Source organism: Rhinoderma darwinii, chromosome 1 (genome assembly GCF_050947455.1).
Source record: "Rhinoderma darwinii isolate aRhiDar2 chromosome 1, aRhiDar2.hap1, whole genome shotgun sequence".
In the NCBI taxonomy this organism is placed as follows: domain Eukaryota; kingdom Metazoa; phylum Chordata; class Amphibia; order Anura; family Rhinodermatidae; genus Rhinoderma; species Rhinoderma darwinii.
Window position 1 is genome coordinate 534833879 of NC_134687.1, and position 21620 is coordinate 534855498.

General features: G+C 43.4%; 1 protein-coding gene across 2 annotated transcripts in view; it reads left to right on the forward strand.

Moving 5' to 3' along the window:
* Positions 1–21620, forward strand: part of MCTP1 (multiple C2 and transmembrane domain containing 1) — an 857273-nt gene that overhangs the window by 313862 nt on the left and 521791 nt on the right. For both annotated transcript variants that reach the window (XM_075837154.1, XM_075837162.1), the window contains exon 3: positions 6723–6865. In XM_075837154.1, coding sequence (XP_075693269.1) covers positions 6723–6865 — 143 coding nt within the window. The remainder of the gene's footprint in view (positions 1–6722; positions 6866–21620) is intronic.

Consider the following 21620-nt stretch of genomic DNA (forward strand, 5'->3'; position numbering starts at 1 on the left):
ACAGGACGCCCGTATGTGCAGACATCTCTGGAGAGAAGGGCGTCGACTGGATAGAAGGAGTTCGTGGTCAGACGCCACGGACGTTACAGTATCCCCCCACTTACACCCCCTCCTCTTGGGACCAGAACGAGAGAAAAACCTCTTAACGAGGGTAGGAGCGTTGAGATTCTCTTCTAGCCCCCAGGACCTCTCATCTGGACCAAACCCTTTCCAATCTACTAAATAAAAGGTTCTTTCTCTTACTTTTTTAATGTCCAGGATCTCCTTAACCTCGAAGGTGTCTGAAAGACCGCTGGAGGCAACCGCAGGGCTAGGAGTCTTGGTAAAGCGGTTCAGAACCACCGGCTTCAGGAGGGAAACGTGGAAGGAGTTGGTGATCTTGATGGTAAGATGCTGCCGAAGCTTGTAGGCGACAGGGTTGATCTGCTGTAGGATCTCAAAGGATATGAGGAACCTGGGAGCAAATTTGTATGATGGCACCCTCAGTCAAATATCCCTGGAGGATAGCCAGACCTTCGTGCCAGGGAGAAACTGAGGAGGTTCTCGTCTCCTTGTGTCTCCTTCCGTTTCATGCGGTCGACCGCCAGCAGGATTGAGGATCAAGCCTGCTGCCAGATCTGCAGAAAGTCCATAAAAGCAGTGTCAGCTGCTGGTACCTCGGACGTATCAAGCATCGGGAGAGGAATTCGAGTGTGTTGGCCATAGACAATAAAGAACGGCGTCTTCCTTGTGGACTCGCTGGTGTGATTATTGTATGAGCATTCAGCCCACGCGAGCAACTGCACCCAGTCATCATGTTGCTTGAAGATGAAGTGGCGTAAGTAGTTTTCCAAGATCTGATTGATCCTCTCGACCTGACCATTGGACTGAGGATGATAGGCCGAGGAAAAGTCCAACTTTACACCTAGGAGTCCGCAGAGGGCTCTCCAGAACTTCGAGGTGAACTGAACTCCCCGATCAGACACAATATGCTGCTGCAAGCCGTGTGGGCGGAAGATGTGTTGGATGAAAATCTTAGCCAGTTGAGGAGCAGAAGGAAGACCGGTCAGTGGAATGAAGTGGGCCACTTTCGAAAATCGATTCACCACCACCCAGACAGTACTGCATCCAGCAGAGAGAGACAGGTCAGTGATAAAATCCATAGCCTTATGCTGCCAGGGAGCATGGGTCACAGGCAATGGCTGGAGCAGGCCAGCAGGTCTGTAGTGAGAAACCTTGTTAGCTGCACACACTGAGCAGGAAGAAACAAAGTCCATAATGTCCTTTGGCAGCGTGGGCCACCAAAATTTACGGGCAATCAGATCTCGGGTCTTACGGGTCCCCGCGTGACCTGCCAGTCTAGAGCAGTGTCCCCAGCGGAGGATTCTCCCTCTGTCAGCCAGGCGCACAAAAGTCCTCCCAGAGGAATGTCCCCAACTTGCAGGGGGTTGACAGAGACAATGCAAGACGGATCAATAATGTTCTGTGGAATTTCCATTCTGTCTCGAGAGACCTGGACAAAGTATTGGCCCTCACATTTGTGTCAGCCGGGCGATAATGGAGCTCAAACTGAAACCTGGTAAAGAACAGCGACCACCTGGCCTGACGAGGATTCAGCTGTTGGGCCGTCTGGAGATAGGTGAGATTCTTGTGGTTCGTAAAAATCAGGATGGGATGAGCTGCGCCCTCTAGTAGATGTCTCCACTCCTCCAGAGCCAATTTGATGGCCAGTAACTCCCAATACCCAATCGAGTAGTTTCGTTCCGCGGAAGAGAAGAGCTTAGAGAAATATCCACATACCATTGACTTGCCCTTGGAACCTCTCTGGAACAGGAGTGCACCTGCACCGACAGAGGAGGCATCCACCTCCAACGAGAACTGTAGAGAAACATCTGGATGATGGAGGATAGAGGCTGACGTGAAGGCACTCTTCAGGCTATTGAATGCGGACTCTGCCTCAGGAGTCCACGCCTTGGCGTTCATGCCCTTTTTGGTGAGGTTAGAGATAGGAGATGTCAGTGAGGAGAAGTTTGGGATGAACGGTCTGTAAAAATTGGCGAATCCCAGAAAGCGCTGTATTGCCCTCAAGCCTTAAGGGTGTGGCCATTCCAGGACGGATTTACCTTTTCAGGATCCATCTCGAGACCTCGATTCGAGACGATGTAGCCCAGGAAGGGTAGAGCATCTCTCTCAAACACACACTTCTCCAAATTAGCGTACAGACGATTCTTCCTTAACTGCAGCAAAACTTGACGGACATGTCTCTGATGAGTCATAGGATCTGGAGAAAAAAATCAAGATGTCATCAAGATAGACTACTACACAAGCATAGAGGAGGTCAAGGAAGATGTCATTAATGAACTCCTGGAAGAAAGCAGGAGCATTACAACAGTTCTCCCGCCAGGGTGCGGAAGTGGATGGCATACTCGCCCACGGAGGTGTCTCCTTGGCGTATGTTTAGCAAGGAAGCCGCTGCAGATGAGACTCGTCCAGGCTCCTCAAAATAATGCGAAAATTCCTGAGGAAGCCCTGGAAGTCACGGTTCTCTGGTCCTTGTCTCTCCCAGATAGGATTCACCCATGCAAGAGCCTTGCGTCTCCATCATAGCGGTCAGGAAGTGGCAAAGAAAAACGAGGATCAACACTGCCAGGAGGTGTAGTAGGAGGAACGTCAGCTTGTGCCTCCTGCCGACGTGCGAGAATGTTCAAGGCCTGGAGGAGTTGGTCCTATCGAGACCGGAGGTCCAGCATATCCGCCCGCATCTCTTGTGACGTCATCTTGGTCTTGGAGAAGGGCGTCGACTGGATGGAAGGAGTTCGTGGTCAGTGACCACGGACGTTAGAGGAAGAAGTTTGGAACAACCAGGACTTTTCCTAGAGCTGCCGTCCCACCACACTAAGTACTAGGAGAAGAAGGGCCTTGGTAAGAGAGGTGACCAAGAACCCAATGGTCATTCTGGCTGAGCTCCAAAGATTCTGTGTGCAGATGGGAGAAACTTCCAGAGGGTCAACCATCACTGCAGCACTCCACCATTCTGGACTTTATGGCAGATTGGCCAGAAAGAAGCCTCTCCTCAGTAAAAGACGCAAAAGCCTGTGTGGAGTTTGCAAAAAAAAAGCACCTAAAGGACTCTCAGACTGTGAGAAACAAGATTCTGTGGTCTGATGAAACCAATATTTAACTTTTTGGCCTCAATTTTAAGCGTCATGTCTGGAGGAAACCAGGCACTGCTTATAACCTGCCCGATACCATCCCTACAGTGAAGCATGGTGGTGGCAGTATCATGCTGTGTGGGTGTTTTTCAGCGGCTGGGACAGGTGGACTGGTCAGGGTTGAGGGAAAGATGAATGGAGAAAAATACAGAGATATTCTTAATGAAAACCTCATCCAGAGTGTTCTGGGCCTCAGACTGGGCCGAAGGTTCACCTTCCAACAAGACAATGGCCCTAAGCACACAGTCAGGACTACACAGGAGTGGTTTAGGGACAACTCTGTGAATGTCCTTGAGTTGCCCAGCCAGAGCCTTGACTTGAACACAATCGAACATCTCTGGAGAGATAATAATGGCTGTCCACTGACAGTCCCCATCCAACTTGACAGAGCTTGGGAGGATCTGCAGAGAAGAATGGCATAAAATCCCCAAATCCAGGTGTGAGAACCTTGTGGCATCATACCCAAGAAGACTGCAGGCTGTTATCACTGCCAAAGGTGCCTCAACTAAGTACTGAGTAAAGGGCCTGAATACTTGACAATGCAACGTTTTAGTTTTTCCTTTTCAATAAATTAGCAAAGATTACTAACATTCTGTTTTTACTTTGTCATTATGGGGTATTGAGTGTAGAATGATAGGGGAAATCTTATTTTTATTTTTTATTCTATCACTAGGTCTCAACATAACAAAATGTAAAACAATTTAAAGGGTCTGAAGACTTTCCAAATGCACTGTACATATATAACTAGAGCACTTATAAAATCATGATATACCTCATTTTGGGACCCAAAACAGACCTTGTTTAGGAATATAATGGGGTACATAAATAAAGTGGGTAATTCTCTTGACAGTTTTCTGCAGATGAAAAGGCACAAATTATATATACGCGTATGAAGTACTTTATTTTGGATTACCAGAATTTTCGCACAAATATTTCAAAGTTAATGAGACCTTGTTTGAGCCATTTCAACGTTTTTTAAATAGCCTTTCAGAAAGTGTTCTGGTTTGACCTGGTGTTAGCTGACCTTGGTAGACAAATTAGGCCACAACCCCAACTGAAACCTGTCAGCTCTGGGGAGAACATGCGGAAAATAGAGACCAACCGCCTCATATATTTGATTCATGTGTAATTGTTCACTTCTGATTTATGCTAAAAACCTGTCTGTGCCAATCTTTATAACTGTGCCCCAAGAATAGGCATAGGAGATGCATATCTGACAAGTGTCCCCTTTACGAGGGTAAAAATAAATTAGCACCCAGCCTCTACCCCCCCCCCAGCTCCTCTCCTGGCCCACTGCTCGAAAACAGAGTGGTCCGGCAATGGTTGTGAGTGAAGTGCGCCCCACCCCTCACCCCATTCATTAAATTGGTTGTCCGAGATACCATCATATTTTCAAAAACCCCTTAATGCATGTAATTTATAAATGTAAATACATTTGTAATATTCTTACATTTTCCAAAGTGGCCCCGTTTCCAGATCCTGCCGTGGGGAACTTGACTGGTGACATCACTCTCTGCACTGGCTCTGCCGCTTTGTTGATCTTGAATTCTTTGCCGGGTATACGACACGTCACTTGTGACGTGGTGTATATCGGCTTGTTCTGTTGTAACGCGCATGCGCGGCCCCTGCTGTTGTCTCGAGAACAGCAGGGACCGCGAGAACAGCAGTGACAGCGCATGCGCGTTACGGGCTGTGAAGCAGAACAAGCCGATATACACCACGTGACAAGTGACGTGTTGTATACCAGGCAAAGAATTCAAGATCAACAAAGCGGCAGAGCCAGTGCAGAGAGTGACGTCACCAGTCAAATTCCCCACAGCAGGATCTGGAAACGGGGCCACTTTGGAAAATGTAAGTATATTACAAATGTATTTACATTTATAAATTACATGAATTAAAGGGGTTTTTGAAAATCTGATGGTATCTCGGACAACCCCTTTAAGACTGTTTTGACTTTTAATTACAGGCATCAGCACAGATGGAGTGTTTTTGACTGTTTCTTCCCTCAGATTTCCACTGGAGGGAAGCGATAGCTTAAAAGTTACATCGACAATAGTTCAATCCTGACATTATATCTGAAGTGACTGTCCCACCTCACCATTCGTTTCATTGATGCCAATTATTGTTAACAAGGATAAAAAAAAAAATCAAAATAAAAAAACAGTCCTAGGGAGACTGGGAGACGTGAAATTCTGATTTAACCCCATCCCGCATTTTCACGTACATGCACGTCGGGGAATGCTACTAAGTATACCAAAGCATTATATCAGCGATCAGAAGATCGCATAGTGATGTCCCCTTGTGGAACTTAAAAAAATAATTAAAAACAGTCAAATAAAGTTTTTGAAAATATAAAAAGAAAATGTGAACATTAAAAATAAAATGAAACCATTTTTTTCCCATAAAAAGTGGTTTTATTTAATAAAAGTGTAAAAACAAACAAGAAAAGTACACATATATGATATCGCTGCGATCGTAACAACACAAAGAATAAAGTTAACACATTAATTCAACTGTATAGTGAACGCCGTACAAAAACCCCTGCTAAAAGCAACGTCAAAATCGCTTTTTTCTGCATTCCCCCACCAAAAAAATATAATAAAAATTAATTAATAAGTCCCATACACCCCAAAATAGTAACGATGAAAACTACACCATGTCCCGTAAAAAACAGGCCTTCATATGGCGATATCAACGGAAATATAATACAGTTATGGCTCTTAGAATGCGGTTACGCAAAAATTTATTATTTTTGTTTAAAAGGTTTTTTATTGTGCAAACGTAGTAAAACATAAAAAACGTAAACATATGTGGTATCGTCGCAATCGTACCGACCCATAGAATAAAGGTAACATGGTATTTGTGCCGCATAGTGAACGGTGTAAATTTAAAAAGCGAAAAACAATGCAGGAATAGAGGGTTTTTTTTCAATTCCCTTCCCCCAAAAAAGTTAATAAAAGTTAAGCAATATAATATATACACCAGAAAATGGTGCCACTGAAAAAGACAACAACTGTCCTGCAAAAAACAAGCCCTCATACTCCTATGTTGATGGAAAAATAAAAGAGTTATAAGGCCCCATGCACACGACCACGTTCGGTCCGTGATATACGGTCCGCATGTCGGCCGCATGTCCGGGACCAAACACAGTGCAGGGATCCGGGCTCCTAACATCATACTTATCTATGACGCTAGGTGTCACTGCCTCGCTGCGGGACAACTGTCTCGTATTGTAATCATGTTTTCAGTACGGGACAGTAGTTCCGTGGACAGACAGTTACACCTAGCGTCATAGATAAGTATGATTCTAGGAGCCCGGATCCCTGCACTGTGTTTGGTCCCGGACATGTGGCCAACATGCGGACCGTATATCACGGACCGAACACGGTCGTGTGCATGGGGCCTTACTCTTGGAATGGGAAGATGAGAAAAATAAAAAAGAATAAATAAACATATAAAATGCATTGTTGTGTCATATATTGTGTGTTGTATGCTAATCTCTTCACTGTTTCTGCTCTGTTTCTATTAAAGGGACAAGTGACCCGTATGTCAAGTTTAAAATTGGAGGAAAAGAAGTTTTTCGAAGCAAGACAATACACAAGAACCTTAACCCTGTTTGGGAAGAAAAAGTTTCTTTGCTCCTTGAAAATCTTAAAGAACCTTTATATGTTAAGGTAAGAACTTTATATCAGCAGACGTAAACCAGAAAAAAATGTACAGTAGGGTCAAACTTGGAGATAAACTCCACTCACAAATCACAGGAAGCGTCTTCTCCAGTGTGCCTTGTCTACGGCAGCTGGTCAAGTAGTTACTTTCAGGACCAACATTTCATGACCCCTGTATTTTTAACCCTGATTGCTCATGCACACGTCAGGGCCATGCGCATGGACCCCTCTTAGCCCTGCTACAGTGGGACAGAATTATATTGTGGTATATTTATTAATAGTGTTGTAAAGTTAAAACTATAATAAACAGGTGGATACTGCACCAAAGTTAAAATATTTGTATTTGTTGATTAATTTGGTGCAACTCTCTAGACATTTTTCTCTTCCTTACGCCACCTCTTGCCTGGCATTTTTTACACCAATATTTTGCAACAAAAAAATCATGTTGCACATCCTTAACAAATCTGGTGAATTTTATCACTCCTCTTAGGGCTGATTCAGACGAACGCGGCGTTTTGCACCCGCAAAAACCACTTGACAGCTGCGTGTGTCATCCGTGTATGATGCGCGGCTGCGTGATTTTCGCGCAGCCGCCATCATAGAGATGAGCCTAGTCGACGTCAGTCACTGTCCAGGGTGCTGAAAGAGTTAACTGATCGGCAGTAACTCTTTCAGCACCCTCGACAGTGAATGCCGATCACAATATCGAGAAACCTGTTAAAAAAAAAGAAAAAGTTCGTACTTACCGAGAACTTCCCTCCCGGCCGTTGCCTTGGTGACGCGTCCTTGGTGACGCGCCTCTCTTAGCATCGGGCCCCACCTCCCTGGATGACGCCGCAGTCCATGTGACCGCTGCAGCCTGTGCTTGGCCTGTGATTGGCTGGAGCTGTCACTTGGACTGAATTGTCATCCCGGGAGGTCAGACTGGAGGAAGAAGCCGGGAGTTATCGGTAAGTCAGAACTTCTTTTTTTTTTTTTACACGTTCATGTATATTGGGATCGGAAGTCACTGTCCAGGGTGCTGAAACAGTTTAACTCTTTCAGCACCCTGGACAGTGACTATCTCCTGACGTCGCGTACCGGAAATTTTTTTGCCGGGTTCTTCCAAAACGAGTTCGGCCGAACCCGGTGAAGTTCGCTTCGGTTCGGTTGTCCGGGTTCGCTCATCTCAAAGACACTCCGTTTGGATGTTTGGAAACAGAAAAGCACGTGGTGCTTTTCTGTTTACATTCATCCTTTTGACAGCTGGTGCGCTGTTTCAGTCGGTTCGCACGGAAGTGCTTCCATGCGACCTGCGTGGTTTTCACGCACCCATTGACTTCAATTGGTGCGTGATGCGCGAAATACGCGGAGATATTGAGCATTTTGCACTTTTTGCGCAGCGGACAAACGCTGCGCAAAAAGCACGGACTGTCTGTACTGCCCCATAGACTTGTATTGGTCTGTGCGTGGCGCGTGAAAACCACGCGGCCCGCACGGACCCAATACACGCTCGTGTGAATCCCCCCTTAGCCTCACCTATTTTTATACACTCCCATAACTGTTGAAAAAAGTCATTACCAAGTGTCTAAAATATATAAAACTTTTGGTGCATACTGTTTACAACTTTTTTTTTGCGCAAATTGTGCAAGAACTCCAGTGCATTTTGCTAAGTAAGTCTTTCAGGGTATTAAATACTGTTTAAACACAATTATTAGTTTTGCTTTACTACTTTCCTTAAAGGGGGTCTTACACTGGGCGATTATCGTGCAGACGAGCGTTCATATAACGCTGGTTACCGATAATTGCCCTGTGTAAACAGGGCAGCGATAGGCGGATGAACGAGCAAACGTTAAATATTATCGTTGTCGGCAGTACATCTCCCTGTGTAAACAGGGGGACGCGCTGCCGACGTGATAATAATGTATGGGGACGAGAGATCGGAGTAACGACTGCTTGTCCCCATCCATAGAGAGCAAATCAGCGCAGATCCACGATGTCTCATTTCTTGACCCTCGCTTCACCGGCCAATTGTCAGCCGGTGTAAAAGGCCGTTAACTTTAAAGGGGTATTGCAGTTTCAGCAAATAAACTGTATTCGCTGTACAATGGAAAGTTATGCAATCTTCTAATATACCTTGTATTAATTCTTAATTGTTTTCAAGATCTCCGCTTGCAGTAATTGTAACTTCATTATCTACTATCAAGTGATAAAAATATGTTCTGATAATGTGATGGACACACAGGTTCTCGGCTTCTTAGAAGAAAGATCTGTAATAACTGTACTGCACCTGTAATCAGTCCTTCACAGTGTCGCACTGGGGTGCCTAGGGCCCACCAGTGGAATTGATTCAAGGGGGCCCAAGCTACAGCCGCATGGATATATTAGGCTAGTTTCACACCTGCGTCTCCGATCTAGTCAGAAATAGGGGAAAAAATAGTGCAAAACTCAGGTGGTTCATAATAATTTATTAATTAACCTTTATTTAAAAAAATGTGCGGGGGGGGGAGTAAATCTGCTATTGTTTTTTGTCTTTTGTTAAGGACTTTTATGCACGTTTCAGGACGTTTAATGCACTGTGCGGAATAAGTAAAATGATACCTTTATTCTGCAGGTCATTATGGTTGCGGCGATGTCAAATCTGTCTAGTATATTTGATATTCCATTGCTTTTGCACTCAGGGGCGTGGCTAGAGTCCTACGGGAAACTCCCTCAACTGCAACCCCCACTCTTGTTGAAGTTACCAAATAATACCACTCTACAAAGATTAAATATCACCATACTGTTAATGAATAAAACCTAGTTTACTAAGGCCAATATTACTAATGATGCCCCTATACAAGTGACAAATACTACAACATTGTGTCTGAATAATACTATCATACTTTTACTGAATAATACAGCCACACTACGACCACATATTACCACCATATGTGACTGAATAATACCATTATACTGTTACTAATAAACACCAGCACACCATGACCACATATTACCACCACATAGTGACTGAAATATACCACCATACTTTTACTGAATAATACCGCCACACCATGACGACATGTTACCACCACGTAGTGGCTGAATAATACCACAATATTGTTATTGAGTAATGTAGCGACACCATGATAACATAGTATCATTACATAGTGACTGAATAATATCTCCACACCACATATTACCACCAGAGAGTGACTGAATAATACCACCATACTGGTACTGAATAATACCACTGCAACATGACCACGTATTACCCCTCATACAGACTGAATAATACTACCATACTGTTACTGAATACCGCTACACCATGACAGCATTGCCCCCATATAATGACTGAATAATACCACCATACTGTTACTGAATAATACCTCCCCACAGGATGACCACATGTTACCAGTACACACTGTCTGAATAATACCACCAAACTGTTACTGAATAATACCACCACACCTGTAATCACTCCTGCACAGTGTCACAATGGGGTGCCTAGGGCCCACCAGTGGAATTGATTTAAGGGGGCCCAAGCTACAGCCGCTACAGCCGCATGGATATATTAGGCTAGTTTCACACCTGCGTCTCCGATCTAGTCAGAAATACGGGAAAAAATAGCGCAAAACCAGGTGGTTCAGAATAGTTTATTAATTAACCTTTATTTTAAAAAATGTGGGGGAGTAAATCTGCTATTGTTTTTTGTCTTTTGTTAAGGACTTTTATGCACGTTTCTGGACGTTTAATGCACTGTGCGGAATAAGTAAAATTATACCTTTATTCTGCAGGTTATTATGGTTGCGGCGATGTCAAATCTGTCTAGTATATTTGATATTCCATTGCTTTTGCACTCAGGGGCGTGGCTAGAGTCCTATGGGAAACTCCCTCAACTGCAACCCCCACTCTTGTTGAAGTTACCAAATAATACCACTCTACAAAGATTAAATATCACCATACTGTTAATGAATAAAACCTAGTTTACTAAGGCCAATATTACTAATGATGCCCCTATACAAGTGACAAATACTACTACATTGTGTCTGAATAATACTATCATACTTTTACTGAATAATACAGCCACACTACGACCACATATTACCACCATATGTGACTGAATAATACCATTATACTGTTACTAATAAACACCAGCACACCATGACCACATATTACCACCACATAGTGACTGAAATATACCACCATACTTTTACTGAATAATACCGCCACACCATGACGACATGTTACCACCACGTAGTGGCTGAATAATACCACAATATTGTTATTGAGTAATGTAGCGACACCATGATAACATAGTACCATTACATAGTGACTGAATAATATCTCCACACCACATATTACCACCAGAGAGTGACTGAATAATACCACCATACTGGTACTGAATAATACCACTGCAACATGACCACGTATTACCCCTCATACAGACTGAATAATACTACCATACTGTTACTGAATACCGCTATACCATGACAGCATTGCCCCCATATAATGACTGAATAATACCACCATACTGTTACTGAATAATACCTCCACACAGGATGACCACATGTTACCAGTACACACTGTCTGAATAATACCACCAAACTGTTACTGAATAATACCACCACACCATGACCACATATTACCACTACATAGTGTCTGAATAATATCACCATTCTGTTACTGTAATAATATGTTTACGTTATGACCACATATTATCACCACATAGTGTCTGAATAATACCACCAGATTGAAACAGAATAATACCTTCACAGCATGACCACATATTACCACTACAGAGTGACTGAATAATACTACCATGCTGTTACAGAATAATACCACCACCAGGGGCGTAGCTAAAGGCTCATGGGCCCCGATGCAAAAATTCTTACTGGGCCCCCCCCCACAAACTTCTCATGCCCGGCGGTCCGCAGCTTTCAGTTGCATCGCTGGGTCTCCTAAGTGACCCAACAATGCAGCACTAGCAGCCGGGGGCGTCACTAAGGCTGGGTTCACACACCCTATTTACGGACGTAATTCGGGCGTTTTAGCATTGAATTACATCCGAAAATGCGGCTCAAAAGCGTTGGCAAACATCTGCCCATTCATTTGAATGGGTCTTACGATGTTCTGTGCCGACGGTCATTTTTTTTTACGCGCCGCTGTCAAAAGGCGGCGCGTAAAAAAGACGCCCGCGTCAAAGAAGTGCCTGTCACTTCTTCAGACGTAAATGGAGCAGTTTTCCATGGACTCCATAGAAAAACAGCTCCAATTACGTCCGTAATGGACGCAGCGAAAAACGCCTGCACATGCCACAGCTCCGTAATTTCAGCCGTAACAGACGCTGCCGTGTGAACATACCCTCAGGGCTTAAAATGTCAGGGAAATAGCCCCAATACATATGTGTCCGCCCAAAAAAAAAAAAAGTGTGTATAGGAGACAGCATAGCATATCTATAACACTACGACCCTATAAACTATGGATAGGATTAGATACAGTGGCTGAGCAGACAGTATCACACATGATAGGATTAGATACAGACTCAGAAGGCAGTATCACACATGATAGGATTAGATACAGTGGCCCAGCAGACAGTATCACACATGACAGGATTAGATACAGTGGCTGAGCAGACAGTATCACACATGATAGGATTAGATACAGTGGCTGAGCAGACAGTATCACACATGATAGGATTAGATACAGTGGCTCAGAAGGCAGTATCACACATGATAGGATTAGATACAGTGGCCCAGCAGACAGTATCACACATGACAGGATTAGATACAGTGGCTGAGCAGACAGTATCACACATGATAGGATTAGATACAGTGGCTGAGCAGACAGTATCACACATGATAGGATTAGATACAGTGGCTCAGAAGGCAGTATCACACATGATAGGATTAGATACAGTGGCCCAGCAGACAGTATCACACATGATAGGATTAGATACAGTGGCACAGCAGACAGTACCACACATGATAGGATTAGATACAGTGGCTCAGAAGGCAGTATCACACATGATAGGATTAGATACACAGCTCAGCAGACAGTATCACACATGATTGGATTAGATACAGTGGCACAGCAGACAGTACCACACATGATAGGATTAGATACAGTGGCTCAGAAGGCAGTATCACACATGATAGGATTAGATACACAGCTCAGCAGACAGTATCACACATGATTGGATTAGATACAGGGGCCAGCTCGCTGACATTGCGTCTCCAGCGCTGGACCCAGGCCAGGTAAGAATAATAATTTTGCTTCTTTATGTGTTACTGATTATTTTTGTGGTTTTTTACAGGTTCGGTTGTTGGACTTCAGATTCAATGACGGCGTTTTTTTTATTCTCAATAAAATGGTTAATGAGGGTTGTGTTTTTTTATTTCAATAAAATATTTTTTCTATGTGCTTGTATCTATTTAAACTTTATTATCACCGCCTTAGTAATGGCCGCCGGCTGATTGACAACCTCCATTACTAAGGCGGAGCTTAATGTTAGCAGGTGCAGAGGCTACACTAACCCCCATTATTACCCCGGTACCCACCGCCACCAGGAGTACTGGGAAGTGCCGGGTACGAACCAGTACCCGACCATCTGTAGTGACGGGCAGGCACCGGGGTGGCCGCAGGCTGGTAGTATTAGGCTGGGGAAGGCCAAAAACAGTGGCCCCTACCACCCTGGTAATGCTGCCTGCTGCTGCTGTGTTGTATCTGGCTGGTTATGAAAATTGGGGGGGACCCGACATCGTTCTTTCCAATTATTATTATTTTTTTTTTAAATGACGTGGGGTCCCCCCCATTTTTCATAACCAGCCAGATACAATAACGCAGCAGCAGCCTAGCATTACCAGGGTGGGAAGGGCCACTGTTTTTGGCCTTTCCCCTCCTGATACTACCAGCCTGCGGCCACCCCAGTGGCCGACCATCACTACAGATGGTCAGGTACTGGATCGTACCCGGCTCTTCCCAGCACCCCTGGTGGCGGTGGGTACCGGGGTAATAAAGGGGGTTAGTGTTCGCCTCTGCACCGGCTAACACTAAGCCCCGCCTTAGCAATGGATGCTGTCAATCAGCCGGTGGCCATTACTAAGGCGGTAGTAATATAGTTTAAAAACAAAGACATAGAAAAAATATTTTATTGAAATAAAAAAAAACACACACAACCCTCATTAACCATTTTATTGATAATAAGAAAAAAGCCGTCATCGAAGTCGTCCTGGAATCCGACGTAGTCCAACGACCGAACCTGTAAGAAAACACAAAAAATGATTAGTGACACATGTGTTAGGCTTAGATACAGGGCCCATGTGTGATACTGTCTGTGGGACCCTGTATCTAAGCCTACCACAACGTACAGGGTCCAGCAGACCGTAATCTTATACAGTATAAGATTACTGTGTGCTGGGGCCCAGTATCTAAACCTACAGTGTGGTAGGCTTAGATACAGGGCCCAGCAGACAGGATCACACATGGGCCATGTATCTAAGCCTACCATGTGATTGGCTTAGATACAGGGCCCAGCAGACAGGATCACGCATGGGCCATGTATCTAAGCCTACAGTGTGGTAGGCTTATATACAGGACCCACCAGACAGGATCACACATGGGCCATGTATCTAAGCCTACCATGTGATTGGCTTAGATACAGGGCCCAGCAGACAGGATCACACAATCTGTGATCCTGTCTCATGGGCCCCCTAAGCCTGATACATCGTAGGCTTAGGGGTTGTTCAGTCCCTAAACATTGATGGCCTATCCACAGGATAGGCCATCAATAGCTGATGTGTCTCCCGGGACCCGCAAATCAGCTGTTTTGAAGGGGCCGCAGCACTCGTACAAGAGCTGCTTCCCCTTCATTTCACTACTCGCCCACACTGTGAATGGCCGACACTGATTCACAGTGTGACTGGAATGAAGTGACAGGAATGAAGGGGAGCAGCTCTCGTACGAGTGCTGCGGCCCCTTCAAAACAGCTGATTGGCGGGTCCCGGGAGTCGGACCCCGCCAGTCAGGGATAACCTTACCTTCCTCTTCGGCCGCGGCGGGAGTTCTGTCGTCTCGCTGCTGTGTGCGGCGCATAGGGCTATGACGTCATGCCCTGCGCACAGCGCTTGACGTCAGGACCTCCGCTGCCATCCGGAACCAGGAAGGTAAGTAAAGTATGTTACTATAGTAACAGGGGCCCGCGGCCCGAGTTACTATAGTAACTTTTTATTGATGTGGTGCGGGGGGCCGTGGGCCCCCCTGGCTTCGGGGCCCGGTCGCAATTGCGACCGCTGCGACCCCTATAGCTACGCCAGTGACCACCACACCATGACCACATATTACCACTACATAGTGTCTGAAAATACCACCATACTTTTACTGTGATAATATTATCATGCTATGACCACATATTATCACCCCATAGTGTCTGAATAATACCACCATACTGTTACTGAATAATACTTCCACATCATGACCACATATTACCACTACATAGTGACTGAATAATACCACCATGCTGTTATATAATAATACCTCCACAGCATGACCACATATTACAACTATATAGTGTCTGAATAATACCACTATATTGTTACTGTAATAATATCATCATGCCATGACCACATATTATCATCACATAGTGTCTGAATAACACCACCATACTGTTACTGAATAATACCTCCACACAATGACCACATATTACCACCGCATAGACACTGAATAATACCACTATACTGTTATGGAATAATACCTCCACAGCATGGCCACATATTACCACCACATAGTGACTGAATAATACCAATATACTGTTATTGAATGATACCGCCACAGCATGACTACATATAACCACTACATAGTGACTGAATAACACTGCCATACAGTTACTAAATATTAACTCCACAACATGGCAACATAATACCCCCACATAATGACTGAATAATATCCCCATACTGTTACTGAATAATACAGTTTATATGGGCCCTTGGGCGACACAGACTTAGGGAGCCCCTTTGTGGGGTAATCACAGCGGCAGTAAAATGTCTGAAAACGTCACATTGTGCCCCCATATAGAAGTTAGACCCTGTTTATGCCCCCAAACGGTGTCGCTATATGGCTCCATTCTCGCAAACGAACGGAGCAAATCAACACCGACGGGATCCTTGTGTAGGCCAGCGTAATGCAGTGATGTGATCATGCCGGCCTGCTCAGGTATCCCATCCCTGCGCATTATAGGCTGCAGGCCGAATGTGGCCTGTAGCCTAGTAAATTGCAGAGTAGGGAGAATTAGAGTCCCCGGCAAGAGTGTCGTCAGTGCTGTGGCCAGGGATTCCACTCCTGGAGGAGCCATGATGGCAGCGTCAGCACCCGGTGGCTGAGTGGGCCTCCTCAATGCTATTGGGCCCCGGAACATGCCCGGGTTTGCCGGGTGCTGATGCCGGCCCTGACCACCACATGGTTGCTAAATAATACCCCATACATCTAATGTGCATGGCCATCCTAATACCTCCTCACCATGACCACATATTAGCACTACATAGTGATTGAACAATACCATCATACTGTTACTGAATAAAAACCACTATACAAAGACCAATATTACCAGTATACAGTGACCATATAGTGGTAGATACCAGTTCTACAAGGACTCTGCAAGCCATACAGTGAATACAGTACAGTTAAATCGAGTAACTCACAGGTAACGCCTTTTCAGATTGTCGTTCACTTTGTCTTTCAGAGTCGTTCACTTTCCTTTTCTTTGTCATCCTGCCCAGACCACCATGCTGACTTCTCATGACTACGACTATGCAGAATTTTGCACTAATGAAAAAAATAAATTAAATTCACCTAACCCCATTTCAACTATGAAATGCTGGGTCTTCTGTCTGCTGCCAGGTGCAGATGGTGCAATGCAGGGATATTATTGTGCCTCCCCTAATGGGACATCAGGCTGAGGTCCCCCTGACCTCTAGTAGGCCCCAGACCTAAAATAGCCTCTGGCTTACCAGAGTAAGTGGTGAGATAGGGAGACAATGGCTCTCTGCCCTTCCACAATAAGTGGCGCTCGCCCCAGGCTCCTGGGTGGCCCTCTGTCTTGGGAGGCTGTCGCAGAGATCGGCTGTTCTCTTTAATTTAGTAGTGAAAAAAACAGCTGATCGCTGCGGCAGCTTTTCTTGATTAATGGTTTCCTAAAAACTTTAAATATTATGGCCAATATGAAGGATTGAGTGCCCTAGGTAGGTTAAAGACTACTTACTGTTGGATACATTTTTGGAAACCCATGCAAAGTGCTTTGCCATCTTTCCAGAGACAATAAGTGCTCTCTAGTGTTTTAAAAAAAATTAAAAAAAATAACATCTATTAGAACATAGACTGTACAACTGGATGATCTGGATCCATTACAAGGAATGAAACACTTCATTGCCTATTTGAAATACACTTATACTTTGGGGAGTCTTAAGCACTCCCACAAAAAATTGTTATTCTATGTACCCGTTGGAAAGACACATTATTTAAATTGTGGTGAAGTTAATTTTCTTACCGGTGGCTGTATTTGTGAGTTATCCACTCCCTTCTGATCCTCAGCTGTGTCATGTGACCAGCAATATGACTCTCCAACTCTCCACAACGTCTCATGTGTGGACAGGAAGGCGGTTTCTCTATTCATTCCTATAAGGTTTACATCGAGGCTGTGATAGTAATGAATAGAGAAACTAATTTCCTGTCCACACATGAGACGCTGTGGCAGTTGGAGAGTCCTATTTCTGGTCACATGACACAGTTGTGGACCAGACAGGAGTGGATAACTCACAAATACATCCACCGGTAAGAAAATTAACTTCACCACAATTTACATAATGTGCCTCTCTAAATGTCCAGAGAATAAAAAAAAATTGTGGGAGTTCTCCTTCAACTAAAGAATGTCAGTGTTAAATGCACCACATTTGTTAAGAGGCGAACCCCTCTTAATAAATGTGGCACATCTTGGACTATCTATAGCGAGAAACTGAGTTTTGCACCTGCTATGAGCAGTCGTAGATTTATGATAATTTGCTCCATTTTCTGGTGCAGTTCTAAATCTTCCGGTGCATTAGTCGCTTGCCCCCTCCAGTCTAACACTGCCCACTTTTCTCAACACTTTTCAAAATTGATGAGAGGCGGGAATATTTTAAAATGTTTTCACAAAATTTTCCCTATTGTTATAATCTCAATATACTGTCCATTAGACCAGCTATAATCTATAACAACTGCTTTTTTTTAGCAGCAAACATTTCAGCACAAGCACATACCCATGTATGGAGTATTAAGAGAAGAATTATTTAGGAATCTGGATTAAAATATTAAGATATTACTTAAAGGGCAAATCCTTTTGTAAAAGGTTTATAGAGGAGAACTCACAATTTGGGGTAAGTCTGTGATATATTTTATTAAGCTGAGTTGCTTCATTTTATAATTACAGAGCACTAGTAATATAGTATTCTCACCTGTCCTGGAAAAAGGAAATTTGTTGGTTTGTAATAGGCAATAATTTTCCTAAGTCTGCAAATAACAAAAATGATTTACATAATAGTGCCAGTGTCCAAAAATAGTGCCATATAGTATGCAAATAAGAGTGCCAAACAAATTCTACATAATAATGCCACCCAGTGCGCAAATAACGTTATCATACAATGTCCCAATAATAGTAATGTCAGGATTTAAACCCAGATATTTCTGTTTTTCAGGTAGTTGCTCTTCTCATTGAGCTACTGATACTGCTGGTCAGCTCCAATGCTGAATCTATTGTCTAGGTTCTTTTTGATTCTTGACTCATGAGACTCCTTTATTGCTTAATTAGTCTCACCCTTTTGGCCTTGGCCCTTGCACTTCCTCCTTGCCAGACTATTGAGCTTTCTGCCTCTAGTCTAGTTCCTTGCTGCCTCTCTACAAACTATTTCTGTCTATCTTATGTACCGAACTTGGATTGTTTCCTGATCACATCTCTGTCTTACGCTACAAACTGATGCCGCGTATCTGTGTGCTGAATTTGAATTGCATCCTGACCACATCTCTGCCTTACTCTGCAAACTGTTGCCACTTATCTGTGTACCAAACTTGGATTGTTTACTGACCACGGCTCTGCCTTATTTTACAAACTATTGCTGCTTTTCTGTGTACCGAAATTGGATTGTTTCCTGTCCACATCTATTATTTACGATTTAATCTGTTGTCTCTTATCTGTGTATTGAACCTGGACTGTTACTTGGCTATTTTTGCTATTATCACCCACCTTCCAGATTGTTTCAGCCACTAGACTCTGAATCTGCTTCCAGATCTTGACCAATAAGTTCATATAGTGCGTAAATATATGAATTTAAGATTGTCCCACCCGAACACCGGCTCAGGCCCTCACTCACACACTTGTACACACGTCACTCACATACTTACATATGCACATAAAACATACAGTATATATGTATTTGCACACCAAAGCAAACACTCATATCTATTATTAATAATCAGTAGATAACAATTGCTTTTAATAGTGATGGGTAAAACCATGGAGCCCTGGAGCTTTAACTGGATTGGTGTCTTTAATCGCTTGGAAAAACTCAATGACTGTACATGTAGCCTCCAAAGAGGAGAGAACCTGGTAGGTAAGGAAGTCCCAACTCAGTAATGTACGAGAGAGGCTGATGTGTTTGAGGTTTTATGGGGAATTGTAGAACTTACATTAGTGTAGTGCAGTGTATTCTACCAGTGATCTAATGATTGCTGGTTCAAGTCCCCTAGGGGGACTAATAAAATGTGTAAAAACAAAAGTAAATAGTTATTATTAGTGGAAAAAAATTAAATAAATATTCAAAGTCCAAAAATAAACCCTTTTCACATTTTTTCTCTAAAGTAATGTAAAAAAAAAAACACAAAATTGGTATCACTGCGTCCGTAAAAGTCCAAACTAAAGGGTGGGCCATTTATATGGATACACCTAAATAAAATGGGAATGGTTGGTGATATTAACTTCCTGTTTGTGGCACATTAGTATATGGGAGGGGGGAAACTTTTCAAGCTGGGTGTTGACCATGGCGGTCATTTTGAAGTCTGCCATTTTGTATCCAACTTTAGTTTTTTCAATGGGAAGAGGGTCATGTGACACATCAAACTTATCGAGAATTTCACAAGAAAAACAATGGTGTGCTTGGTTTTAACGTTACTTTATTCTTTCATTAGTTATTTACAAGTTATGGGTGACATTATGGGTGTCAGGTCCGAGCATTCCTAGATGAACAGTTTCCTGGAAAGTGGATTGGTCGTCGTGGGCCAGTTGAATGCCCCCCTAGGTCTCCCGATCTGAGCCTCTTAGACTTTTATCTTTGGGGTCATCTGAAGGTAATTGTCTATGCTGTGAAGATACGAAATGTGCAGTAACTGAAACTACGGATACTGGAAGCCTGTGCTAGCATTTCTTCTGCGGTGTTGCTATCAGTGTGGGAAGAGTGGGAGAAGAGGGTTGCATTGACAATCCAACACACTGGGCAGCACTTTGAACACATTTTATAAGTGGTCAGAAACTTGTAAATAACTCATGAAAGAATAAAGTAACGTTAAAACCAAGCACACCATTGTTTTTCTTGTGAAATTCTCGATGAGTTTGATGTGTCACATGACCCTCTTCCCATTGAAAAAACTAAAGTTGGATACAAAATGGCCGACTTCAAAATGGCCGCCATGGTCAACACCCAGCTTGAAAATTTCCCCCCTCCCATATACTAATGTGCCACAAACAGGAAGTTAATGTCACCAACCATTCTCATTTTATTTAGGTGTATCCATATAAATGGCCCACCCTGTATTACAATATACCATTATTGAACACGCACGGTGAACGCCGTGAAAAATAAAGAATTTTAAACGGCAAAATCGCTGTTTTTTGGTCACCTTGGCTCTACCAAAAAATGTAACAAAAAGTGCTCAAAAAGTCGTATGTACCAAAAAATTATACCAATAAAAACTACAGCTCGTCCCGCAAAAAATAAGCCCTCACACCACTCTATTGACAGAAAAATAAAAATGTTGTGGCTCTCGGAAAGCGGGGAGGAAAAACGAAAAAGAAAAACATGGATCAGTTCGGAAAGGGTTAATTACTTTCTAATGAAAAAAACATTTATGACCACATGTGGGGTATAGCCGTACTTGGGAGAAATTGCTTTACAAATGTTGGGGTGCTTTTTTCTCCTTTATCCTTTGTGAAATTGAAAAAATTCTACTTTTTAGTGAAAATAATGTTGATATTCATTTTCACGGCCTAATTCTAATAAATTCTGCAAAAGACATGTGGGGTCTAAATGCTCACTATATCCCTAGATAGATTCCTTAAGTGGTGTAGTTTCCCAAATGGGATTACTTTTGGGGGGCTTCCACTGTTTTGGTCCTCGGCGGCTTTGCAAATTCGACATGTCACCCAAAATCTATTCCAGCTAAATTTGAGCTCCAAAAGCCAAATAGTGCTCCTTCCCTTCTAAGCCCCGGTGTGAGTCCAAACAGCACTTTATTACCACATATGGCGTATTTACGTAATCGGGAGAAATTGTTTGACAAATATTGGGGTGCTTTTTCTCCTTTATTCCTTTGTAAAAATTTAAAATGTCTACGTTTTTACAGAATTGTCTACGTTTTTACCTTTACAGACTAATTCCAATGTATTCAGCAAAACAACTATGGGGTCAAAATACTAATTTTACCCCTAGAAAAATTCCTTGAGGGGTGCAGTTTCCAAAATGGGGTCACTTTTGGGGGGTTTCCACTGCTTTCATCCCTCCAGTGCATT